At 40.6% G+C, this 26,298-nt stretch overlaps 3 protein-coding genes across 4 annotated transcripts; 2 read left to right on the top strand and 1 right to left on the bottom strand.

The window, feature by feature from the left end:
• The first annotated feature begins 4,429 nt into the window (after positions 1–4,429).
• LOC144048716 (mothers against decapentaplegic homolog 4-like) lies at positions 4,430–11,596 on the top strand. Its single transcript, XM_077560970.1, has 10 exons — positions 4,430–4,609; positions 5,614–5,921; positions 6,213–6,387; positions 6,478–6,732; positions 7,680–7,787; positions 7,874–7,924; positions 8,142–8,325; positions 8,981–9,149; positions 9,509–9,647; positions 9,834–11,596. The coding sequence occupies exons 2-10, from the start codon at positions 5,682–5,684 to the stop codon at positions 10,043–10,045; spliced, it is 1,533 nt and encodes a 510-aa protein (XP_077417096.1). The 5' UTR covers positions 4,430–4,609; positions 5,614–5,681; the 3' UTR covers positions 10,046–11,596.
• A 342-nt stretch (positions 11,597–11,938) lies between these two features.
• On the bottom strand, positions 11,939–19,019 carry LOC144048715 (RNA-binding protein MEX3B-like). The gene is made up of 5 exons (XM_077560969.1): positions 18,286–19,019; positions 16,855–17,093; positions 16,498–16,543; positions 14,131–14,831; positions 11,939–14,015 (listed from the first exon to the last, which is right to left on the bottom strand). The coding sequence occupies exons 1-5, from the start codon at positions 18,857–18,859 to the stop codon at positions 13,626–13,628; spliced, it is 1,950 nt and encodes a 649-aa protein (XP_077417095.1). The 5' UTR covers positions 18,860–19,019; the 3' UTR covers positions 11,939–13,625.
• Positions 19,020–21,105: 2,086 nt separating this feature from the next.
• tmed7 (transmembrane p24 trafficking protein 7) lies at positions 21,106–25,308 on the top strand. 2 transcript variants are annotated; one of them, XM_077562268.1, is made up of 4 exons: positions 21,106–21,195; positions 21,464–21,686; positions 22,878–23,123; positions 24,094–25,308. In XM_077562268.1, exons 2-4 carry the CDS (start codon positions 21,525–21,527, stop codon positions 24,328–24,330), a joined length of 645 nt encoding a protein of 214 aa, XP_077418394.1. In that variant the 5' UTR covers positions 21,106–21,195; positions 21,464–21,524; the 3' UTR covers positions 24,331–25,308. The 2 variants fall into 2 exon arrangements, with proteins under 2 accessions (XP_077418394.1, XP_077418396.1); XM_077562270.1 differs by lacking the exon at positions 21,106–21,195 and adding an exon at positions 21,231–21,393.
• Positions 25,309–26,298: the final 990 nt, after the last annotated feature.

Here is a 26,298-nt window from a genome sequence, read left to right as displayed (position 1 = left end):
ATTCTCGAATCGATTCAATATGCGGGCGTTTAAACATCAATTTTTAATGGAAATATTCAACAAAACGTCTTACTTAGGTTTTGTATTCACACATTAAGCATGGAAGAATGTTATATTAATGGAACATTAAGCCTTAATATTTTATTTCAGTGCTGGTCAAACATGAAACAGACTACGAACCTGTTTATTAAATGCAGTGGCTCAGTTATAAGCCTGACTTTTCAGATAAATAAATACATTTTTATACAAATCTTACAGTGTACATGTACAAGTTTACTGATTTGTATTTTCTAAATTTGAGTTAAAAAAAATATCGCAATAATCAATTTATAGATTCATATCGGGATAAATCGGTACGAATCGAATCGTGACCTATCGTGATACGAATCGAATGGCCAGGTACTAGGAAATATTATTTTATTTTATTTTTTAATTAACTAGCCATCTAAAGTGGGAATATGTGTTTTGAGGACAGCTCTCGCAGCCAATCCACGACTCTCTTTAAAATTGTTGTTAATCTAAAAACGTTGTCATCAAAATGATGATAAAGTGGAGATGCAGGGTTGCAGCGACGACATGTGCTGAGATTGACTTGGAATGATGAAGTGCAAAGTGAGTTTAAAAGGAGGAAGAGCAGAGGGAATGACCCCACAGTCGCTCATGTGCGCACGGATGAACGCATTCGAATCCAAACATCCCCAACATGCACCGCTCGGCTAGTCCGAGGCTAAATCAGCCTACAGCGTCCAATCAGCTGTGGCCTTTCACCACCTCGCCACGGGCGCTCCGTGTACGCGTGTGTTTGCACGCACTCACACACACACACACGCACACATCTGTTTGTGTGTTTACAGATAGCTCCCCTCCTCACTACACGACACTGCCGCCCCGATTTATCTTCAAACAGACAGCTCACCTCCACCATCTCCCGTCTCCTCTCTTTTGCATCCATCCCTGAACGCTCACCACCCCGTCAATCCGTCCATTTCTACTCCATCTGCCTCGGCGTCCCGCTGGCTTTGACAGTTTCCCCGAGTCGCGCTCGAGTGGAAAGATTTCAAGATCATGTGATGAACTCCGGTTTTAGCGGAAAAAGCTGAGGGGTTCAGACGGTGCGATGAAACATTTAGGCAGGGTGACACGCATGGATGAAGATGCGCGCACGTTTGGTTAAGCAAAGTTGGCCGAGGACTCGGGTTGAGTGTGTGTGACTCGCGAGGGGCAAACAAGGCAAAGACTGCTGTTTGACAAGAGGAAAGCCCGTACTGGTGCGCAGCGCTAACATGCTTCCATGCATTTTTCATATGGCTTAGCCTCTTCGGGGTCACTTGGAAGCAGCTTAAATTGGACGCTGTACACATTTTGTGGGTATTTTATGGTAAATTGGATTTCTAACGGCTTGTATACAAACTGTTGGGTCTCTAGAGTGGAATTAAACAATTTACAAAGCCCATACAAAACTGTCTGAAAGGCTTTATTTTGTTGCTCGACATACAGTAGTTAGTATGATGGGATTACATTAATTAATGATTTAAATAAATCACACAACGTAGAACCATCATAATAGTCTCAAGTTGACTACTGAGCGCACCAAGTAATGTAATGTGATCACTTGTAGCCAATAATGGCCCAGCAGGGCGTATCAACACAAATCATATGAGTCGGGTGTGTGTTTTGACCTCCGCCGAACCCCTGAGGTTCAATAGAGCTCAGGTTAAAGGGGAAGTCAACCCCCACAAAAAAAATTCTTCACAATAATATGTTCTATGCAGCCCCACTAGTTTAAATATGGTTAATATTGTGTTAGTGGAATATGAGTTAGGCAGCAAAATCCATCAGTTTTCATCAATGTCAGAAGGCAGCCATTTTGACAATTGCTGTCGACGGAAATGACATCACAGTTGCTCGGGTCTCAGGTAACAACCAATCACAGCTCAGTTTCAGAAAACAGGTGAGCTGTGATTGGTCGTTGGCAAAATGGCCGCCCCGTGTGATGAATAAAATGGATGGATTTTGCTTCATAACATGTTTACACTAGCGAAGTCACATATTATTGTCAAGAAATGTTTAAGGTTGACTTCTTCTTTAAGAACCACTGATTTAAAGTCGACAATTAACCTAAAATACCAGTTTTGTATATCTTGAAGCCAATTTAGTCCTCATTGAAGGTTAACGTACCTGTTTTTGCGAACACAGAAGACACTTTTGTCTTCAACCTGAAATGTTTAGTCTTTCCCAATCTTTTTTTTTTTTTTAAACAAGACTTATTTGAGTCTTCAATGGAACAGACATACTATACTATATTTTTCGATTTAGATTCGTCAACACGTCTTTTGGTGAACAAAGACAACGTTGTCTACAAAGAACCTAACATATTGTGTTTTTCTAAACAAAGACAATTTAGTTGAACGTGATATCCTTAGTTTGTAAACATAAAAGATAGTCAGTTAACCGACCATTCATGTCTTTGTCAAAAAATGAAAACAATTTAGTCTTTTTTTTCTTTTTCTGGGTTAGGGTTAGGGTTCTTTTCTTTGGTCCTTCCTCGGGTCTCCTGACGGCCTCACAGCTCTGGCTGGGTGGTGAAGTGTTCGGTTTAGGTGAACGGAATGGGATTTTTTTTTATAGGTTTTAGGTGAACTAATGAATAAACACTCACACGCACGCACATACACATTAACACCCACATACAAAATAAATTTAAAAAAAAAATTTAACTATAAAAAAATAAAGAGAGCAATGATAATGACATGTCAAATTGGTAAAATTACCGAATGAACAATACTGAGCTCTCCAGAAAAAAGACAACAACAAAAAAACTATTTAGTCTTGAATTGATCGAATATACTTTTTTCAATAAACATCAATGCCAATTTAGTCCTCAATGAACCTACATGTGTTTGTAAACATATCAGACGGAGGTTGAGGTTTGACATGCTGCTTTATAAATAAAAAAAAGTCCAACGGAAGCATGAGGAGGAGGCTGCGCAGAGTGGAAGAGATTAGAAGCGAGTGACCTGTATGCGCTGTCACTCTGCAGTATTTCCAGGCCTGACGGAGCGAGACAGTCACATCACATCACTTACACTCCTCTCCAGCTTGTCCGTTTGCATTTGCCTTTGCGACTCTGCCTTGACTCACGTTGCGTAAAAAGACATCATTAACACGCACACATGAAGCGGCCTGAATCACCTCTACATGAGCAGCATAGTTGTGGTGAAAACATCCTGCTTGTGCTTTCTTGTCTGCTGCTAACAGTGGGTGCCGTTTTACTTGGAGGCACGCCGCCAGCCGCTCCACATGATAAAACATCACTGCTGCTGATATGAGCATAAGCAACTTGGCAAAAGTTAGAAATCGACTTGTTCATTTTGGCCAGGTAACAATTTTATGTGCGCCATGTGGTAGGGAAGGCTTGACTCAAAGTAAGGTAAATGAGAGCATTATTCTAAATCGAATTTTCTGCAATTTATTTAGAACAGTCAGATTTGTTTTTAATAAAGTAGTTTTTCAATGCATTCATTTGACTGTTATACTGTTGTTGTTTTTTATTATTATTATAGGCACAAACTGTAGGTACTTACTGCGCCCTGGTGGTCAATACAGGGAACTATACAGTCAGTACAACGCACACACAATGGAATGTATTTCTCTTTTTCAGTGTTATTGGAATGTTTTTAAGGCTTTCAATTAATTAAGTACGTTTAATTTATTATATCATATCATATATATATCATATCATTAATGATGCCACCAAATATTAAAAACACCTTAATTTCATGCTGTGTAGTTCTTAATAATTGTTAACACAAGCCACAATGTTAAATTAGCGCACATGTATATATATATATATTTTTTTTTTAACACAACTGGTATGTTGCATTTGCATTTCACTACTACAGCCCTCATCATGCACGATGCAAGTGCAGCTTTAAAACATGAACACAAAACACAATGGTAAATGTTACGTAAATTACCTGAGTATCAATAAAATTTATAAAGTATACAACATGTAATATTTTTAAGATTATTTAAATATATATATTTTTTTTGTGTGTGTGTTTTTTGTATTAAATCAGCTTTTATATTTCATTGGGCTTCTAGACCAGTCAGTAGGACGCTGTTCAGTTGAAACAATTGTAAGACAAACCAAAATAATGAATACAACGTAAAAGATCCAAATATCAATACAATTACTATGTAATGCATATTTTGATATACTTTTAAAAACGTGTATCTTTTTTTCTTTTTACTATTTCAATACAGTTTAAATTTTGTTTTCTCTAATTGTGTGTCAGTGTGTGTGACTAGTTCATTAAATTATTATTTTTTAAATTTACAATTCAAGATTTACTTCAACCCCTTTGCATGATGTGGCGCTATTGCGCCGGAGCACTGGCTGCTCAAAACAAAGACGAAGAAGAAACGAATACACTGGATGAGAACTTACCAGAAGAGAGCAGTGATTTTTTTCCCCCCCTTCATACCTTCCCATCTTTAAGTAGTCGATACTGCTTTTTTATTGAGAACACTTGGTTGGCCATCACCAACTTAAACGAAGAAGGGAGCAACCAACACGACGGTAGCAGCTAGCGCAAGGTTGCGGAAAGTAAGTGTTGGCGTCACGTACAAATAAAAATTTAACGGTACCATAAATAAGATACCGCCAGGGTATCATTCAAACGAAACAATAATGCTTTGAGTTATTTTAGAAAGTGGAGATATAGCGCGCATAAAAAGGGAATAGCTAACCTACAGGTTTTTTTTTAAATGCAGTGTCTCGTCAATAATCGCTAATGAGCATTTCTGCTTCCGGTCAGTGTTTACTGCAGCGAAATTTAAGACACATGGGAATACATTTAGCCAGATATATACACGTGTTTAAAATGTTTTGAATGTAACTAGACACCTGTATTTAAACGTAAAATGCCAGCTTACGCACAATAACGGATTCTGTGTTGTGCTAGTGAGTGACTTTATTTTGAAGTGTAGGAGCGGTTACTTCCCTCTAGCGTTGCGGCTTTCAGCGGATGAATTTCTTTTGTAGATTTGGCCAAAACGGCTGTTTTTTTGTTTGTTTTTTTACAACGTTATATTCATTCATGTTGTGTTTTGGATAACTTAGCGTAATAATATTTAATATGACAAACAGGTGTTATAACTACTAAGACAGCTGTAAAGTGTTCATATTTTCCCTCCCTAATCAATAGGGCGACAAATTATTAGGATCGGTAACGTCATAAAGTGCCCGGATGTTCGACTTCTGCCTGTTGTCTGGTGTTTTATTTTTCTGGTATTTACATATCGGTGTGTAATATATTTATACATAAATTTCGATATTGTAGCAAAATGACCACTCTGCCTCACGGTCCAGAAGTTCTGGGTTCTAATCTCGACTCTCGCCTTTATGTGTGGGAATCCTCTGTCCCTGCTTTTGTAGATGTTCCGCGGCTTCATCCCACATTCCAAAAAAGTGCATCTTAAATTCATTGAATGCTTCAAATGCTACATTGGTGTGAATTTGACTGTGAATGGTCTTTGTCTGTTCCCTGCAATTGGCTGGCGACCATCCGAGATGACTCATTGAATCTGGTGTATCCTATCTCCCACCAGCGTCCTGATGGTGTGTTTCTCGAGTTGAAACCCACCTGTCGCAGTGTGTCTCATCCTCAAAAGCCGACATGTCTATCGCCAACACGCCCACCAGCAATGACGCCTGTCTGAGCATCGTGCACAGTCTTATGTGCCACCGTCAGGGCGGCGAGAGCGAGAGCTTTGCCAAGCGGGCCATCGAGAGCTTAGTGAAAAAGCTCAAGGAGAAGAAGGATGAGTTAGACTCTCTCATCACCGCCATCACCACCAATGGCGCCCATCCCAGCAAGTGCGTCACCATCCCCAGGACGCTGGATGGAAGACTACAGGTGGGATCAGTGTTTGTCTGTTTTTTTTCCTGTTTTTTTTTATGAAATCACTGTGCACATACTCATTAAAATATATAGTGAATGTTGGGGTAGGGGGTTGGAGTAAGTAGCCTTCTTGAATCCCAACCTTTCCTATGCCGTAAGTCTAGAACATGTAAATAATATAATTGGAAGATAAAGAAAGTGATTTTAAAATAGCACTTGCTCAATTTGGAACATGGCAGTTCAAATATTACAGTAGTTACTTCTTATTATCTTACCAGCCTGTGTGTATTTTGTCTCTCCTTTCAGGTGGCCGGACGCAAGGGTTTCCCTCATGTGGTCTATGCCAAGCTGTGGCGCTGGCCCGACCTGCACAAGAATGAACTGAAGCATGTCAAATACTGCCAGTATGCCTTCGACCTAAAGGCTGACAGTGTGTGCGTCAATCCCTATCACTATGAGCGGGTGGTCTCTCCTGGAATAGGTGAGACTCCATATAATTCATATTTTTCAATATTACCACATATTCAATGCTCTTAGGCTCTCATAACTTCTTGCTTTAACTCCCCACCAGACATATCGGGACTGAATCTAACAGGCTCCAGGCCCGGCTCGGCGCTGATGGTCAAAGATGAGCACGATTTCGACGGTCCCCAGAGTCTGCCTGCTATGGACGAGGGCCGCTCCATGCAGACCATCCAGCACCCTCCGTCAGGAGGCCGCCCGGGACCCTCGGACTTATTCGCCCCCACCAACATGCTTCCGCCGGCCGAGGCGTCCACTTCTGCCTCCACGTCGTCGTTCCCTACTGTCGCCACAGGATCAGCTAGTAAGAACCTCTTTATCCCACTAGAAACATCTCCTCTTTTTTTTGATCCATCTCATCTACCTGTTTAATGTTTACAACTTGGCACTTGTGTAGACATTTTGTATTAGCGCTTCAACATCATATCTGCTGTAAATGCTTTCATAGTTGTGTTAACTGTAGCAACTGATAATTCGTCATTTTTGCTCATGTTATTTTAGTATATTTTTTTTTAATAATTGTTTTTGTTTTTTTACTAAGCTGCTGCACCCTCCCTTCAATCCTCCCTCGTCACTCTTATTATTTTTTAAATCATTTTTTCACCATTCAAAATGTTTTTTTATTATATATTTTTATATTTATAATTTTTATCATTAGTAATTAAAAACATTCTAGTTTTAAATAATTGTTTTTCACCTACTATTTTTGAATAATTTATTTTTTAACCAAATATAATTTGACAATTCATTATTATTAGTTATATATTAGTTACACTGTATATATATATAAATATATATATATATATATATATATAAAAATTGTTGTCTAGTCAATCAAATTATATTTTACTTATTAAATGTCATTTTTATAGTCTGTTTTTATTTGTAAAGTAAATGTTTTTTTCTATTAAGAAAATGTAAGTATTGTTTATTAAAATGAACAAATATGTTCAATATAAATGAAATAATTATTTCACCATTTAAAAAGAAATTTATTTTTGAATATACAGAGGACCTTTTTGGCCTATCATCCAATTAATTTAAATGTACTAACCATAAACCAGAATATGTTTTTAATAAATTTTGATATTGACAAAACATAAGAAAATATATGAAACCAATCATACTCCTTCAAGTTCAAGAAAACTACGTCATGTTGAATAAGATAAGTTTCATAAAACACAGAATAAATACTCAATTGTTGTATTAACAAAATGTCTGCGGGGCTCTCTGTTTTCTCCATCCCTTCAGGTGGCAACGCCGTCTGGTCAAGGAACAGCAGCTTCACCCCTAACCCGCCACACCACAGCAATGGCCACCTGCAGCACCACCCTCCAATGCCTCAGCCGGCACACTACTGTGAGTCCGACGACAAAAGGAAACCGTGCGCAGTACATTTTTCTAAAGATGATGGTGGTCTTTGAACACTTTGCTCTCGTCCTCAGGGTCAGTCCATGATGAGTTTGCATTTCAGCCGCCCATATCAAACCATCCTGGTGAGAGCGTTTTTTTCTTTCTGAAGTGATAAGGGGCCTGCTGAGTGTTTGGCCACTATTTGAGGAAATATGATGGAATATTTGTGATTATGTTAAAAATATAATTGCATGATTGTAACTTTTTACCTGCATATTTTGATTACCACATATATTTAGAATGTGTAAGTCTTTTTTTGTGTCAATGAATACTCAGTTGATGGGTTTCACTGTGTTGCAGCTCCAGACTACTGGTGCTCCATCGCCTACTTCGAGATGGACCTCCAGGTGGGCGAGACCTTCAAGGTGCCGTCGTCATGCCCCGTCGTGACCGTGGATGGCTACGTGGACCCCTCGGGTGGGGACCGCTTCTGTCTAGGCCAGCTCAGCAACGTGCATCGCACGGAGGCAATCGAGAGAGCCAGGTACCTCCCACCGGCCATCAGTCACGTAACCTTTATTCACCGAACAGCTCATGTTTGAAGTAACATTTAAGTGCTACCTTGACTTATGGATTTAATTCATTCGGTGACCAAGCGCAAATCAACTTTACTTGTTGAAATAAACAGAAAAAAATATTCTCCACCATTGTCTTCACATATCGGTTCATTGCGACCACCGTGTCAGTGCTAGTTTCATTAGCCCATCTATGGCTTTTTGTATTATGCGTTAGCTTTAAGCTGGTGGACATTTGTAAGACAGTTACAGTATGTGAAAAATGGTAAATGGACTGCTTTTTATATAGCGCTTTTAACTACACCATACACCAGTGTCTTGCTCAAGGACACTTCAACATGATCACCAGGGGTGAGGATCGAACCCACGGCCTCACGAATGGGAGATGAGCACTCTACCACTGAGCCATGCTGCCCCAGAATGTTCAAACAGAGCTGGAGTCAGAGCTCCGGATGTCACTCACTAGCCACACGTCCCATTAAAGCTGCACGTCGACACACAGATGCGGTAAATTGAGTTAAGAGTTTGGGCACGGAATGAATGAAACTCAGAAGCCAAGGTACCACTGCACAAGTGTAAAAGGAAGACAAAAGACAGCCAAGTGAAGTTTGAATCATCCGTCAGGCTTCACATTGGCAAAGGCGTACAGCTGGAATGCAAAGGTGAGGGCGACGTGTGGGTGCGCTGCCTCAGTGACCACGCCGTCTTCGTGCAGAGCTACTACCTGGACCGCGAGGCCGGACGAGCGCCCGGAGACGCCGTCCACAAGATCTACCCCAGCGCTTACATCAAGGTAAAAAATTCCAGATGAACACTTCCAATTTAACACGCAAACGCTTTTATCATAAACGGGGTGGGGCGAAAATCTACTTGAGAAAATACATTGATGAAGTCCGGTTCGAACTCATAAATATTGTAACGTTCCTCAAGCTAGAAGACAACATTGTGACAGGCTTTTGAAATAAAGATTCAAAGCGAGCGTTGGGGTTTGATGGAAGGTTTAGGATTTCAACTCATGGTTTCTTCGAACATGGGTGTGAAACAAGGGTATTGGCAAGTAGTCAACATCTTTGTGAAGAAGTAATGTCGAAATGTGGCTTGTATTAGCATTCACTTCCTTTTGTCTAATATTGTGCATATGTCATGTGTCAGGTGTTCGACCTGCGTCAGTGTCACAGGCAAATGCAGCAGCAGGCGGCGACCGCTCAGGCGGCAGCTGCGGCGCAGGCGGCAGCCGTGGCGGGAAACATCCCCGGACCCGGCTCGGTGGGAGGCATCGCACCCGCTATCAGTAAGTCCTCAACCCTTAAGAGACTTGTGTTTGTGTTCCTTTAATTAGCCAAAAGTAGCGGAGAAAAAAAAAAGAGAAACATTTAGTTCAACACAAACTAATCCAATTGTTTATGTCAGCATTTCAGAATGACAATAGTGGATTTAGCACACTAGTGGCTCAATTGTGCCGCGTATTTTTCCGCAGGTCTGTCGGCGGCGGCCGGCATCGGCGTGGACGACCTCCGCCGCCTGTGCATCCTGCGCATGAGCTTCGTGAAGGGCTGGGGGCCCGACTACCCTCGGCAGAGCATCAAGGAGACGCCGTGCTGGATCGAGATCCACCTGCACCGTGCTCTGCAGCTGCTGGACGAGGTGCTGCACACCATGCCCATCGCCGACCCGCAGCCGCTCGACTGAACTGGTCACAACGGATGGGACCCTCTTTGCTTGTTGGTGTTGTCGTCGTCAGGTGGGTTTTGACGGTGCTGTAGTGTTAACCCTAAATTTCATCCGAAAGGGCAGACTGTGGATCGGTCAGACTGCTGGACTAGACCAGAGTGCTGTGTTTTTCCATATGATGAACAATTGTGGCTTTTTTTTCCTTTTTTTTTTTAATAGAACACTTATTTCGAAATTGTAGTTGATTTTACAATTGCGGTTTTACAAGCCACTTCATTAGGTACACATAAAAAAATAATCTAATGTCAGGTAGTGGTATTTTCAGAAGTATGACGGAGTATTAGGGCTACATTGTAAAGGAAAACACATGAATAGTTGGACTTGTTTTAGAATAAAAGGTGGATTTTTTTTTATTTTAAGATTTAAGTTTGGGGGGGGGGGGTTCTTCCCCAAGATGTAATACAACATTTTTCCAAGTATGAAGTTATAATTTTCTCAGGACAAAGGGTGGTGAGACTATAACGAGTAGAAAGTTTGAATTTTAAACAAAGACAATTTAGATCATTTGAATTTCATCTTAAGGACAGGGGTACCCAGTAGAGAAAAATAATGCGGAAAAGGAAAAAAAAAAATTATTCTTTGAGAATTAAGTTTTTTTTAATACCAAGAAATAAAATGGAAATATTACAAGAATTTTAAGGGCATGAAATCGGACTTTTAACTGAGAAAAGTTGAGAAAAATGATAAGAATAAAGTTGTATCTTTATTGAGGGGGAAGTGGACTATTGGGAGAAAAATGTTTTATGCAGAAAAAAAAGAGCTTCAATTGTATCAGGTGAAAAGGGGCAATAAGTTGGCCAAAAAAAAATCATAGCTTTAAAAGGAGGATGTTGAGAATTCCTGTTGAGAAGTCCTGTTTTTGAATAGTTGTATTTTTCACCAAGAAGGGGTAATATTCATCTATTATGAGAAGAAAAATTTGTAAAATTATATGAAAGTTGTATCTTACTGAAAATAATTTTACAACAATGAAGTGAAGAGTACTTTAGCGTTAGAATTTTATAACAATGAAGTTGTCATTTTGAGAAAAAAAAAGGGGCGAATGCAAAGTGAATTAAATTGTACTTTTATGAGAAAATATGGGCGGGAAATGGTAGCATGAGTGTTTATTTTATGTGACTACATTTGAAATATTTCAAAATAAATGGAGTGACAAATATTGTGGAAATTTGACTATAGAAAAAAAATTAATGAGAATTTTTAGAGGTTTCATGAAAAAAGATCATTTTATCTGGAAAACAGGTCAATACTACAACAGTCAAATTTTATGAGAAAGGCATATTATACAAGAACTCATAATTTACAATAAAAAAAAGGATAATGTTGTAAAACCTAATGTCAGACGTGACTTTGCCATGAATCAAAGGTATTGTGAGAATTACAGGTGGGTGTGTGAGTCTCTGAAGATGATAATTTGTAAAGGCAGCGTTTAACATTTCATTAGATTGTGTACCTAATGTTGTGGCCAGTGATTGATTCAGTTCATAAAGTACAAGCTGTAAATCTACATTTCCTAGCCGTTTTGATACATTTGTGTTGACCTTTCTTTTCTTTCTTTTTTTTTTTACCTTTTTATGAAGTGACTTTTTTATGTTTAGCACTTTACTTTTGACCTACTGTGCATTTGTATTGGAACACTAAGGACGCCATTTTGTCTTCCCACCGTTTCACCAACATAACATACAATGTTCCTGTTGTGATTGGTCAGTAGTGTTTTTTTTTTTTAATCAGGTGTATGTAAATATAAATATATAACCTTTGTAATGCATGCTGATGTTAATGATCCCACATTTAAACACACTTTTACATGAATAAATCAAGTCATCAGTGATACAAACAAGAGAATCAATGTGGCTTTAAATGAAACCGTCTTTATTAAGTAACTTTAATATCAGAAAAATAAAACTCTTAAAATTCTCTTTACAGCAAATATATATAATAATAACATCAGTGCTTTGGCCGCAATAACTTAAAAGGCCTGTTTATAAAATATAGTCTTGCATTTTTTTTAAACTCCTAACTCCGCCCCATTTTGAATTGAGATTTTTATATATGCCATAAGACTTGCCCCCTACATATACATAAAGTAGTAAAATTAGCACAAAAAACGGCTACTAAAAAAAGGTACACTTTCTTAAACACGCATTAGCAGGCAGCTCATAACTTCAGCGGTTTAAATTTACTTTTTTTTTTTTAACATGCTTGTGCACGCACATTCCATATTTCCAGTGGTGGCGTTCCGACAAATCTAACAACTACGAAGCAGATAAAGCGTTGCAAATTCATTCGTGTTTATCGCCCGCGCAAAGAAAAAATAGAAAAATTAAAATCTTATTGTAAACATCGGAATATAGATACTTTTGTCAAGATATATATATAGAATATGAAATGTAACAAAATAAAAATAACTTCTGTATATCTCAGTCCTTAACAGTAATAATATAATACAATAGGCTGAGGGTTGACCATGTATATTGCATTCACCCTCACCGAAACAAAACAACAAAAAGGACGGATAAACATTGGAGGAGAAAAAACCTGGAGGGTTTTTGGGTGTGTGGGTTTAGTTTCCAAACAAACAAATAACTCAGAAAATTATATCCAACAATTAAAAAAAAAAAAATGAACCGAAAAAATATTTAGTTGTGTAGTGTCTACATTCCAGGCGCTTCCCCCTCAAACGTCCTGACAACAGTCCCGTAGGTCAAAAAAACAACTGAGATGATTTTATTTTTGGGGCGTGCTGAATGGATTAACAAAGTTTTCGAGTCCCACCGAAAAAGTACCGTCAAATCCCTCATTTTATTTCCTCGCCCTGTTTTTCCCCAACCCAGGCGGACTCTTGCATAGGCCCGGTGGCAGGACGAGGAAATGAAAGTCGTACGTTTATATATGTATATTTAAAAAAAAAAAGTGAACACTGGAGAACATTCAAGGAGTTGTTCCTAGATTTACAGCAGTTTCATAAAAGGAATGTTAGTACTAAATATGCTCAAAAAGGATGAGGAAGCAAAAAATAATTATTACATGTTAAGACTTTGAACCTCGATGTATACATTACATCAGTCTAAAACAAAAAAAAAGGCCACGCTTTTTTTCATCGTTTTTGAAGCGAACTGAATTTTTTCGTAACTTAATTTCAGGCACGAGTTTTAACCGTAAACGATTTTGATCCTGGCGTAGTGGCTCCTGCGAGCTGGCGTGAAAAATAAGGGGGGGGGGGGGGGGTAGTAGTAGCACCGCTAAGGTAACGAGTTGACGCCCTGTGGAGTGTTGATAAAGTAAGAGGGAATAAAAGCAGCTTCTCGTGCCGCTTTTGGTATGTAATGCGTAAATGTATAATACGACTGGTTAACAATACGGGTCAGGGATCCTGCCGTTTGTAAACATGCTCACTTGCGCCCCCCCCCCCCTCCGGAGGGTGGCGGTCACAAAAGACGGCTGCAAATTCCAACACAAAAAGAAATCAAAAGGTGGCTAAAAAAAACGTTTGAAACGTTTTCTGGTTGCTACATTTGAGGATTTAGCCATCCGCCAGTCACATGTTGCGCAGCCGCAAGGCCTGGGTGACGGGCGACAGGCACACAGGGCAGACGGCGTCAGGACACTGGCAGATTTGGCCGGCGCACTTGGCGCAGAAGAGGTTGTGGCCACAGGGGACCAGGGCAGCCACGGCCCGGCCGTCCAGGCAGCGGACGCACGCGTCGGGGCCCGGGCGGCGCCCCGGCCCGGCCCCGTAGGCAAGGGAGGGCTCGGGCGGCGACGAGGACGAGCTGTCGCCGGAGGAGGAGGAGAAAGCCGAGCAGTAGGAGGGCGGGCGTTGGGTGCCGCCGAAGGGGGCACGGAGCATGTGCAGCGCCTGGGGGTGCTCCAAGGCGTCGACGCCGGGGAAAGTGGGGGAGAGGCGGGGAGTCCCGGGCTGACTTGTCTGAAAATAAAAACAAAACTTTTTTCTACAGTGCCTCTTTTCAAGCTTCAGTAAGGTCAGCGCTCTGGTTCTGCCGCACCAAACACATCCAAGCATTATTTCAAACGCCACCTACCTGAGTGGGCCTTGCATCAAAGGCCTGAAGACTTTGGTGGTCCACAAAGGGGCTCCAGATGTGCGGCGGCGCGGCGGCCGTGGAGATGGTCAGGGGTTCAAATCCCGACGAGGAATTCCCACCCGCCGCTGCGACGAGGTCCTCGGATCCCCCAGGGGTCAGGCTGTCCCCGAACCAGAAGCTGGTGGCCCCTGTGTTGTCGTTGCTGCTGCTGCTGCTGCTGTTGTTGTTGTTATTGGAATTGGCGTTGAACGAGCAAGTGGGGCTGAAGTCGGCCATGCGGTTGGCTCCGCCTCCTCCGTAGAAGGAATCGGTGGAGCTGGAGCCGCTGCCCAGGGAGCTGGAGCTGTCATTGCGGTAGGTGGAAGACATTCGGACGCCGCCGCCCGCGTTGGCCCGCTGGCCGCTGCTTGGGTTGGCCGGAAGGAGGCCGCCGGCGCGGAACCACCCGGCTTCGCTGTTGTCGAAGCTGACATCCGTGCCGTTAAACTGGAAATCGTTGTTGTCCGCGCCGGGCACCTCCAGGCCGCCGCCGCCGCCGCCACATGTGCCCGTGCGCAGGGCGATGTGCGCCTCGATCTCCTCGCGGGCGCGGTCCACGTTCTCCGGCATGCCCGTCACCTCGAACACCGGCTCCTTGTCGCGACTCGGCGTCACGATGTAGGTGTGTGTTTGCTGCTGGATGCGCTTTATGGTCGCCCCTGGAACACAAATCAGGAATTGCTTTATATAAATGGAACGTACAGGCTGGAAAAATGACTTACAAGTGCCCCAATTTTCATGACACTTGTGGAGGTGTTTGTTAAGGCCCGGCCGATTATTGCCCTTCAAACATCTGCCAAAACAATCAGCCAATTGAGCCAATAATTTTCCCCTTAAAACGTTATAATCAAAGAAAACTGTGAAAGTATCCTGAATGCACCATTTTGCTTGCGTAGCATTAGCAACTAGCAAGTGTGTAGCGTGTTATTCTGTTGTCCCCAAGCGCCCTCTAAGCTGTTTAATGACACCCCAGTTGGAATTAACTGGAAAACTAAACACATGACAATAAGAATTACATCCACTGTATATTTTAATACAAAACATGCTTTGTTTTTAAAACATCGCTAGCCTAGTGCTAATGCTAAAAGTGAAGGAAGGATCGTAACGGAAAGTTAGCATCGAATATGGGAATTGTTTTTCCTTCAAAGATTCACACACAAATGCTGTGGGAGCACATACCCACAGGTAAGATAACACGAGTTTTGTTGATAGAAATCAATCATAACTTTCTTTTGTACTCACTTTAAGTGTGAATGCACGGCACAACACTGCCCCCAAGAGGTCAACATGCACAGACAGTCAGTATTTGTTCTATTTTTTCAGTTGCTATTATTTTAGTATATTCTATTCTTATTTCACTTCGTTTTGTTTTTTTTATCATTGTCCTTTCAAGTTATATTTAAAGTTTATATTTCAAGGATTCAAAGAATTTATTTTCACAAAATTCAAGGATGCAAATATACAAGGATTTTTGTTGTCTTATCACACATATTTCCACGACATGGCACAAAATACAATCACAGAGGTCCCAGGTTGCCCCAGTAAGTCCCAAGACTTGTGAAAATAACACAATATAAAAATATAAAAGAAAAGGTTCATGCTTGGAATGATAATGAGTAATAAAAATGCAAGAGGCTTGAATATAATATTTACAACATAATTTGTACTTGACAAAAACAATAATGTTCAACTGTTCAAATTGTAGGGATGAATGGGCATGATGTTACGATGACTTTTAAAGAGTTGAGCAGCTTTAGTAGTTAAATAAATACTAAGTTTTTAAATCACAAATTGTTTTAATCATAATTTCAATCTCAATCAAATAATTGTGATTGCTATTTTCCCAGCCCAATTATGTACTCTAACCATATACAGCACAGCAGTTGTAAACAAGTAAGATTTTTTTTTATTGACACATAAATCTAAACAATAACTTTGTATTCTTTGTGAAGTTTGTTGATAAGGTCATACTATGGACTTGTCATTCAACGCAGAGTAAATCTTAATAGCGAAAGTTCATTCGTAAGTGACACTCATTGAAAAGGAAGAGGGTGGGGGGATTAATTTTATGCATTACATATATTTATATATATTTTTTTTAAATAATTGACAGAATCGAAAATCTGCATTGGCCTCAAAAAATGCATATCGGTCGGGCCCTAGTATTCGTGTTTGATGGGGTGTGCATGTGCCATCAAAACAATGACAAGTAGTGTTACAGTTTGCTAAATGAAAATAGTAAATTACTTATAACATGTTCCTGCACAAAATCATGTGAATCAAGTTACAAAAAAATAATAATAAAGAATTAGCCAAACGACGCACCTTTTGGACCCACAACCAGTCCTACGACACGGTATGGCACCCGCACCTGCAGGAAAATAAACATGAATACACAGCACAAATATGAGTTGATAAAGGTTATAACACCAGCAAAGGGTGTTAAAATAATATTGGGGGGAAAAGGCTACACAAAAAAAGTTTGGTGAAAGTAAAGGGGAAAAAAATTGCAATTAGGCAAAAGCCGTTTGTTTATTTACATTCTATTTTTGTCATTCTTAAAGGATCTTTTACACTATTTTTCTTGTTCTTTTCAATGTAAAATATGTTCCCTGGCTCAATAAATGTTAGAAAACACTGCGAAATGAGATCGATATAGAATGTACGCACTATCCCCACTACCTGAATAGTGGTTTGTCCGGGCAGCGCGGGGATCCCCGGCCCGGACGCGACTGACAGAGTGCCCGCTTTGTTCCGGGAGGCCCGGATGAGGGAGAAGTGCTCGGCAGCCGACAGGATCTCCTGTTTGGCCATGCACACGTCCTCCTTGCGTCCAGTCACAACGAAAACTGGCTGCTCGCCCCTCACTGGCGTCTTGATGTACGTGTTTGTCTTTGCTCGGAGCGCTTTAATCTTACAACCTGGGTGATAAAAAAAAAAAAAAAAAACTCGATTAGTGGTAAGCAAAATAATTTCATTAAATGTGTGAGTACAACGTGTTAGTGTTTTTTCAACCATTAACATCGCATCACCAGAGAACAAGCCATTTTCAACACTTTATGATGTCTGTATTCAAGAGAGAATAATCATACTGGTATCGGGCTTAAGAAAATGGTACTGAACATTACTAATTTAAATTTAACCTTTTAAGTACTGTTTTTAAATATTTAATTGCAGTGCTGCTGATGTTGACAGACTAGAATAGGTAGCTGGTCATAGTGGTACTTAGTTGTAAAAGTTTTAGTACCACTAGATTATAGTTTGTTCTTTATTACTATAATGTTAATAAATCATAATGCAAGTTAAAGCTCTCGACCTCTAATGTCATTTCTAGTTGATTAAATATTCCTTTCAAGCTGTGGTTGAGTCCAGCCATTTCCTGTTGTTGTGTGCACCATCCCCCATCAGCAGGAGCTCCAACACTCTTCTTTAATCATGTGCGAAACCCACGACAAAGCGAATCAAAAGACGAAGAACCGGGCTGTATGTTCAAGAATACGTGTGTTTTGTGTTGAATCGAACGTGGGAAATCATAGTTCTACCCACGAGGAACTACAATGAAAAACTACAAATGGGGCTGATGTGGCAAAGCAACTTGCGGTCTTCGAAGACAAAAGAAAGCACACGATGTATAGATTAGACATCAAGAAATAAACACGAGCTGTGAAAAAAATTGACGATTCGAGTGGGAGTGTGTGATTGTTCGTTAAACACGTTCGTTGAAAGCTTTTTAGACGAGGTTAATTCCAGTCGGGCGGTGCTGAGTTGACCCACTTTGGACCCACGCTAACTAGGCTAGCCGCACTCCAGAGAGCATCAACATAAAAAATAAAAAAAACTGCAGTAAAAGGTGTCAACTTCGAGAAATATGATGTATATGAGTTCGAGTTTGGAACTTAACTATGATCGCAAAAAAAACTTTAATTTAAATAAAGGCATTAAAAATCGGTTTTGTAACGTGCTAGTTGCAACAATAAGTTGGGAGCTAAAAGTTAGCTCGCTTGATAGCACAAGTACGGCCCAATTCCAAACATGGCACGGTTCGTTTTGAGTAATTTACCATTCTGCTTAAGCACGTTTAGCCTCCTCCTAACATTTTCAACAAAGACTCACCCTGTCGGCCTACGATCTCCGCAACGTGCTCGGAACTCGGCACGGCCACGCATTCGGTAGTGTTGACACTTTTCCGGCGAGCCAGGAGCGACGCCTCGGCCTCAAAGCAGCCGCCGCCGGGCTCTCCGCAGTACACGCCGGCGTCGTCTCCCCGCTCGTCCCCGTTGTAGAGCAACACAGTCTCCATTTGATCCAACGCGGACGGCATCACGGAGCCGCCCGGCCCTGATGAATGGATGTATTGGTGGGCCTGCGATAGCAACGGGCTACCCGACGTGGTTGGGACTTGTGGCTCTTCGTCCTCGGGCGTGACGTTCCCTTCGTCTCCCGAAGGTGGTCGATGCGGCAGCGGCTTCAAGTCGAGAACCGTACCGAGAAGGTTAAAGTGGGACACCGGGATGAGCTGGTGATGATGGTACAAGGCTGGACTTTCATCCGATAGCTCGGCTGCCGCCTGGCTTTGGGTGCCGAGGTGCTCGTCGAGGCCCATACCGGCGAAAGCGTGCACTAGTGGCGGCGGCGGGACCTCGGATTCTCCCTCGTCGGCCTCCAGCAAAGACATGCTGCTCGGCATGTTTGAGCGTTATATTAAAGATATTGAATCGGGGGAAGGGGTGACAAACAAACAAACAAAATTCAAATAACAAGCGACCAGCGCCAGGTGGTTGAAATGTGTGTACTGTGTGGCTTTTGTTTTGTCTCGCCAGCTTCCCCCTAGCACGTTAATCTCGCCCGGCCTTTGCTCTCGCGAGAGTTGCATTCTGGGTCAAACGGTGCATTCTACTGTGTCGCCGGCGCAGACACTTCATCAGGTCACAGCGTCTTGTATGGATTAAAGATGTAACGATGTGCTATTTTGGTTTCACACAGGTGCCACAAGTACTCACACTCTGTACAATTGCAGGTGCTTGTGAGAAAAGACTCAACAATGTAGAAGCACTGATTCAATTCCTGTACTTAGGTAAATGTAAAATGTACGGACTGAAATGTACTGAAGTACCAAAGTTTAAAAAAATTAAAAATTATATATATATATATACACACACACACACACATACACACACACTATTATTATTACAATACCTGTTTGTTTTATGACTCAGAGAGAGAGAGAAAAACATTTCTGCACACAAAATAGTTTTCTACTATTAATAACTAATAACTAGACATATCACAACATGTTCTCCTCCAATAGCTTTGCTAACGTTGTAAACTGACTATCAAAAATGCTGAATTAAAATAAAAAATACTAATAATTTAAATAATATGCAAAAAAAAATATGTTGTATCACATCAACATATTTTTTTAAATATAATTGTTTGTCTAGTAATGGCTTATTATATTACATAGGTCGTGCTGCGCCTTACATTTGGCTGGCATGTTTCACCGCCAGCTTTTTGCTATGGATAATTGAAGGAGACAAACTTAGCTCTCTCCTAGTGCGTGCTTCAAGATGCACATGTTCTGAAATTAGGCCACTGCATTCTATTATTTCACCACTAGATCGCACTAAATTCTACATATTGTCCTTTAATGTGTTATTTCAGATTATACAGATTTGTTTTTGCAAGAAATTTATAGGCTGGCACAAGACATAATGCATTTGGCACAAATAATTCCTGAGGCGTGCAATATCAAAAATTCTTCGAAATAAGGCAATGGATGGGGAATATCTTGCTTCTTCGAATCCATTGCTGTTGTCATTCATGCGCACTGGTTCACATTCTTCAACTTCGCTGCCATCCCTGTGTTTCACCTGCCTCAAAAGTCCCTAGGATTTCAATCACGGTTGACTTTACCTCTCTGTTGTTAAATTGTGTCAACATCTGTGGCGGCTGAAAAAAAGTAACAAGCCTATTTTGACAAACTGCCAGGCGTAGAGAATACAGATTTCTCTTTTCAAATGAGTGGAGCAAAAAGAAGATGTTGTCAGAAAAATAAATACTCAAGTAACGAACAAATACCTGAAAAATCTACTTAAGTACAGAAACAAAAGTATTCGTATGTAATTACTTCCAACCATTGGGGTAAGTTATTTTGGTAAGTATATGTGCGTTGCATTATGAACACATGTTTTAAATTAGTCTATAAAAAAAGAGAAACATTCTTTATTGTTGTCCTTTGGGCGTTATTTGACCATTTTTTGGCTTTTTGTTGGTTCTGACCAAGCCATTTCAAAATAAAATAACGCCCAGGGGTTAAACAATAAATAACAGCACACAGATTTCACAGAGTATAAGATCTGATCACCATCTGAAGGAAAGGGAAGGGGAAGAGTAACGATACCAGTTATGTTGGATGGTTTAGAAATGTAATAACCAGGGGACAGAGATGCAAATGGTAAAATTTAAGGTGCTCAAATTATTTTTGTGAGTGAGGAGGGATAAACAGGATCAGGAAGTTGAAAGGGGAAGAAGATTATAATTCGCAAGGTTGTAGCAATGTAATACTGTATATTGGTTAGTATATGGTGGTAATTGTGTTATTTTATTTTTTAAAGGGTTCAAAATGTGTTCATATAGGGGGGAAAACTTCATTATTATTTATTGATGCAGGCCACAAATAAAAAAATTGTTTGCACGTTATGGATGTATTGAGGTCAAAATTTGTCCACCCACTCCCATGTCATTCCTGGTGCTCTGTAGATAAAACAAATCACTCATTTTTTACGGTCTTATAAGAAATGTATAATACGTTTTTCGACGTCGGTTTATCACTTAAGATCTTACCAGCCACGTTGGAGCGTAGGCGTCAAATTACGTCATGTCCCCCCCACGCACCGCCCTCCATTTTTTCCGACCAATGAGGGAGAGAAAAAGGCGGGCTTATACTAAATGACAGCCAATGGGCACTTCCGGCTTGTAATAACGTTGCCTAGAATTAGTCGTATCCGGGTGAGACTCATTGAGGTGAGTGAATAGCTCCGATAGAAAAAAAAAAAAGTATTTATACATCACAAAAGGTTTTAGTTTAGCGTGTTTGGATTTATAAGTGCGTGCAAACAGTGCTGTTGCATGTGCTCGGGCCTGTGCGCTCTTCCGTTTTTATGACACGGCGGCCAGACAGCTTGTCCGTTAGCATCGAGCTAACTCGCCGCTAATGATTAGGTCCGGGTTGTCTTTTTTTTAATACTTTTTTTTGTGCCTCATTTCCTTTATTTGACTCTCTTCCTCACAGGTCCCTCGCCCCTTTTTTTTCCCCCCTCCACTCGACTTGGATACTTGGCCTTTGAAAGAGAATGTACGGCTCGTTGCGAGTGATGTTGCAGGTGTTGTGGGCCCAGCTCCTTCTGTGTGGCTGGGCGCTGGGCTCCGAGCTCACGTTCGAGCTGCCCGACAACGCCAAACAGTGCTTCTACGAGGACATCACCACCGGAACCAAGTGTACACTGGAATTCCAGGTGTGTAGGTTCGTTTGTAACGCGCTTGCCCTTACGTGATTGCTAGGCTTTGTCGAGCGCTTTGGGCACCATATGGTGAAGTGGATATTTTTGCCGTGACCGGCAAGTCGCCACTTATAGCTATTTTGCCGTGAATCTCGCAAGAACTTCAAGTACAAATTACGCACCAGTGAACGGTTAAAGTGTTATAGCCAAGCTATATACTCCAGCTAAGGTGTTATAGCAAACTTCATCCAGCCCCCCCCCCTCCCAACACACGTAACTCATTATTTTATTTTAATTAGCATTTTTCTAGTTAGTATTTACTATCGAGTATTTATATAATTGATACATAAGTATCTGTGTGTCACTGAGACAAAAAGTAATCAAATGGGAAAATAGGAAAGCAGTCATTGGCATTTTTACGGATTGTGAAATAACTAATACAGCGGTCCTAGGTTTATGTCAGAGTTCCCGACGTAATTGTTTAATTCATAGGCAAATCTCAACATGCAGTAGTTACATAAACAGTAGCCGGTATACACGGGGACTTTTTTGTCATTCCAATTAAAACCATTCCGATCGAAGATTAACAATCATGGCGTGATCTTTTCTCATCTGCTGTTTTGCATGTGCGATGCAGCTGTTAGGCGTGCACAGATTGACGTAAATGTCAAAATTTTCAACGTGGAGTTCATTCGTTTATTTGTTATTAAGTGACAGCTTGATTAAAACAAGTTACAGGTAGTTTAAAACATATTCGATTGTTGCAGATGAAGCTTGGCTATTACGATTGAAATGTTTACATTACGTTTATTCAAATTGGCAAAAGCAATATACCGCCCCTGTGACCCTGAATTAAATTCCATTAAGATTTGGCCTTTTTACTCTGATTGAAATGTTTACATGGAGCATTTTCATTGCGTTTGGTCATTTGGTTTCATTCATGTTATTAGAATACAAGGCTCCATCCGCCTCCATGTTAACCCAGCTAGTGTAGTAAAGTCATAATTATTAGCCTGCGGCAAGAATGCTGCCAGCCGTGAAAGCATGCAGCTTGCTCGGAAGGAACCAGTAAGGTCACACCGAAACAAATTTGGCCAAGTACAGAAAAGGATCAAGCGAAGATGAATATTTTCCATCACCATGCCTGTAATTGTGCTTAATACCCCCCCCCCCCCACGCCCCACCCTCCATTGTAAATTCTCCCAGGTGGTGACTGGCGGCCATTACGACGTGGACTGCCGCCTGGAGGACCCGGACGGCACGACGCTCTACAAGGAGATGAAGAAGCAGTACGACAGCTTCACCTTTACGGCAGCTAAGGACGGGACATTCAAGTTCTGCTTCAGCAACGAGTTCTCCACGTTCACACACAAGACGGTCTACTTCGACTTCCAGGTCGGGGACGACCCACCGCTCTTCCCTAACGAGAACAGGGCCACCGCCCTGACCCACGTGAGTTTGTGATAACCATCCATACATTTTCGATAGCACTCGTGCTGGGTCAGCTGGAGCCTTTTCCGGCTGACTGTGGGCGGAACATCACAAACTGTGAGGCAGATGTGCTCATCATTTTAAAATGATGCTGTACTTTGTCATATTTTACTTTCTACTTTAGTTTAAATTACTTTTTCGTGCTTTGCACAAATACAAGTTATTCCTGTTTGTATAATCTAAAAGGCCATCAAATGTTTTGTTCATTAGCATTCAGATAACTTTAGTTTTGTACTTCCTCAAATTGTTGGTACATTTCTACATGTTCCTCTCCTTTTTATGTCAAGGCTCAAATGAACTTTTTGTCTGCTAAACAATTTGGAGAAACTTTCCAATTTTGAGGAGCATTTTTTTCCCAACAGATTAATCCAAGGGATCTGAAGCCATTTTTTTTAACTAAACAAACAAAATAACAACACTATAACAATCAACAAATTTTATTTCTTAAATGTATATTGTGTGTAGCACTAAACCGCGTCTTTTCTTGTCTAGAAACATTTTCAGTGAGGCAATTTTAAGCATCCATCCATTTTCAACATCCAATGACATTACAGATATTCTTAATAATTTATACTGCTGTACATTTAAGATTCCTGCTGACACGAGCCATAATGAAACTTAATTAATTTCCCTTTCTATTTAGCGCTATTGAATATTATTTTTCTCTCCACAGTCCAGGCACTTATTAAATTGCCTGCTTGATTCTGTTCAAAATTGCATATATACTTTTAACACAGTTCCAGCCAGACTTTTGTGAAAAGTGGAAGGAAATTTTGCAATTTTGAACATGTTCAAAATGTCCTTGGTGTACCCCACCCTTTAAAGTCAGCTAAGACCTGAATCACAATTACACTTTTTCTTGCCCCTCGGTGATATTTTCGATTTGTAATGTTTTAATTGCCACCTGAAATATCCCGTCTGAATTTTCCAGTTGGAGTCGGCCTGCGTGTCCATCCACGAGGCTCTCAAGTCCGTCATCGACTACCAGACGCACTTCCGCCTGCGCGAGGCCCAGGGACGCAGCCGCGCCGAGGATCTGAACACGCGTGTGGCTTTTTGGTCCATTGGTGAGGCCCTGGTCCTGCTGGTGGTCAGCATCAGCCAGGTGGTCCTGCTCCGGAGTTTCTTCTCCGACAAGAAGACCACCACCACCCGTGTGGGATCGTAACCCCATCTGCTGTCTTTTTGGTTTTTTTGTCAACGCTTGGCTTGTTTTCATGGAGTGGCTTGGAACAGCAGAGAGATTTGGATCACACTTTGTTTAAGCTGCTGTTTAAAGACACTGTATGTAAATAAGTCTTATACATAGAGATTTGATTGGGGACAAACACAAAAATGATTGTTTTCTTTTAAAAATATACTACTACTGAGCCGGTGGCAAAAACATGCCCCTTCAGTATTTGAAATCATTCGTTTTTTTGTGTTCCTCTTTTAATGTTGTATGTCCTTTTTGTTTCTGATTTATCAGCCATTTTCAGTCAATCAGCCTGGAAATGAAAAAGGGAGGGTTCAGGTCATGTCAGTAGCACGAACACACTAGCGTTTCACCCCAAAATATTATTTTCTCTTTCTCAAAGGCTATGGAAATGATCATCTGTAAATCTTAATACAACAAAAAGCGATCGCAGCTTCAATTTGCTCGACAGCAAATTGTTGGGATTCAGTCGCATGTGATTCCAGTGTTTCTGTTACATGGTCTGTCTTTGCTGGTCACAATTATAAACTGCTTATAACGACGCTGTGTAGTCACAATTGTCATATTTTTTGTATAGAAAAGAAAGAAAAATAAGTTGGTTAATAATGCATTTCAAGACAGTTCGTCAACATTTGTGCCTGTACAAAGGAGTTTTTAGAGTAAAAGTCTGTTTTGTTTTTTAATCCAGTATGATTTTGCAATCTGGCGAATTTCTGTTTGAAACCTATAATAAAACATATAGTTAAGTCCTCTGTATTATGGTGGCACAGTCCTCTAAAGCGAACCTTTCAACATTTGTAACCTTCTTGTTAAATAGTTTTACAACACTGCATGTGCACTAATGGCTGATGAATGACTTTCTCTCCCGCTTAAAAAAAAAAAAAAAAAAAACTCACTCTGGGGATGTGTTAAGTTATTGGAATGACAATAAACTCTTCCTTTCAAGTGTTATTAGTGTCAATGTGGTTTATATATTTTTCTTATCGGTTAACACATATGTGAGAAAATAAATAAAAAAGGGTTCTTTTAAATGGATGAAGTGTTTGTGGCACTTCCTGGTTAGCCACCCTTTGTGTAAGTGGGCTCCTTGCTGTACGGCAGAGTTTGGCAGAATGTGTACTCAAGACAGAACTTTCTGTAGAGTCTATTGCTAATGAAAGAGTGCAGTCAAAGTCGCAGTGAATATCTTTATGAAAAATACTCCAATTGAATGAAAAGTAGTAAGTCGATTGGTAACTCAACGCGCTTCTTTGGGTTTGTGTGATTTCTCCAAAAACGTGAGTGTGAAGGAGGTATGGAAGGAAGGCAGTATCAAGAAGGATAAAGGAAAAGTAGAGAGAATGTAATAAGAAAAAAACTGTTCCGATGTGGAAGGAGGTAAGAAAGGAAAGCAGAAAATGTGAGCGGAGAAAGGTCAGGAAGGGAAAAAGAAAAAAAAAGTAGGTCTGAGCCACAGCAAAGATGCCACAAGATGGCGGAAATGCACTACATGAAATTCCTCAATTTACATTAACATTGTCCCTTGGAACTAAGATCTGCCAAGACGTTTGAAGGAATATGCAGATATGTTGAGCAAGTTAGAAACTAATGTTTTATTAGGAATTCGATTTTTTTTATTTTTAGGAATTTGTTTTAAATGACGACTTTGGGGTAGAAAATAGAATTAAGTCATTACATTCTGATCAGTTCCACTGGGAGGCAATTAGTGGGTGAGGGTAAAAACACAAGCACGTTTTTGGACAAATGTACGGTGACCCCCACCCATGCACACTTCATTGTCTTCATATTCGAGATAAAGAAGGAAAGTAGGAGGTCAGGAAGAAGAAAAGCAGGGATGTCAGGATGCATGAATAAAAAGTACTTTTCTGCCTTCATTTGTCTTTTTTTTGTAACATAGAAGTCATTGTACTATAAATTAAAAAATAATAAATTAATAAATAC

Source organism: Vanacampus margaritifer, chromosome 3 (genome assembly GCF_051991255.1).
Source record: "Vanacampus margaritifer isolate UIUO_Vmar chromosome 3, RoL_Vmar_1.0, whole genome shotgun sequence".
In the NCBI taxonomy this organism is placed as follows: Eukaryota; Metazoa; Chordata; class Actinopteri; order Syngnathiformes; family Syngnathidae; genus Vanacampus; species Vanacampus margaritifer.
The sequence above is the reverse complement of the archived record's forward strand: the minus strand, read 5'-3'. Positions and strand labels throughout refer to the sequence as shown.

Excerpts from the sequence above, each read along its gene's own strand:
- LOC144048715 (XM_077560969.1), bottom strand. The coding sequence starts at position 18,859 with ATGCCGAGCAGCATGTCTTTGCTGGAGGCCGACGAGGGAGAATCCGAG. Across the intron at positions 17,094-18,285 it reads GGAGATCGTAGGCCGACAGG|GTTGTAAGATTAAAGCGCTC; the intron begins GTGAGTCTTTGT and ends TTTATCACCCAG. Across the intron at positions 16,544-16,854 it reads CCGGACAAACCACTATTCAG|GTGCGGGTGCCATACCGTGT; the intron begins GTAGTGGGGATA and ends ATTTTCCTGCAG.
- LOC144048716 (XM_077560970.1), top strand. The coding sequence starts at position 5,682 with ATGTCTATCGCCAACACGCCCACCAGCAATGACGCCTGTCTGAGCATC. Across the intron at positions 5,922-6,212 it reads CGCTGGATGGAAGACTACAG|GTGGCCGGACGCAAGGGTTT; the intron begins GTGGGATCAGTG and ends CTCTCCTTTCAG. Across the intron at positions 8,326-8,980 it reads GAGGCAATCGAGAGAGCCAG|GCTTCACATTGGCAAAGGCG; the intron begins GTACCTCCCACC and ends ATCATCCGTCAG.
- tmed7 (XM_077562268.1), top strand. The coding sequence starts at position 21,525 with ATGTACGGCTCGTTGCGAGTGATGTTGCAGGTGTTGTGGGCCCAGCTC. Across the intron at positions 21,687-22,877 it reads AGTGTACACTGGAATTCCAG|GTGGTGACTGGCGGCCATTA; the intron begins GTGTGTAGGTTC and ends AAATTCTCCCAG. Across the intron at positions 23,124-24,093 it reads GGGCCACCGCCCTGACCCAC|TTGGAGTCGGCCTGCGTGTC; the intron begins GTGAGTTTGTGA and ends TGAATTTTCCAG.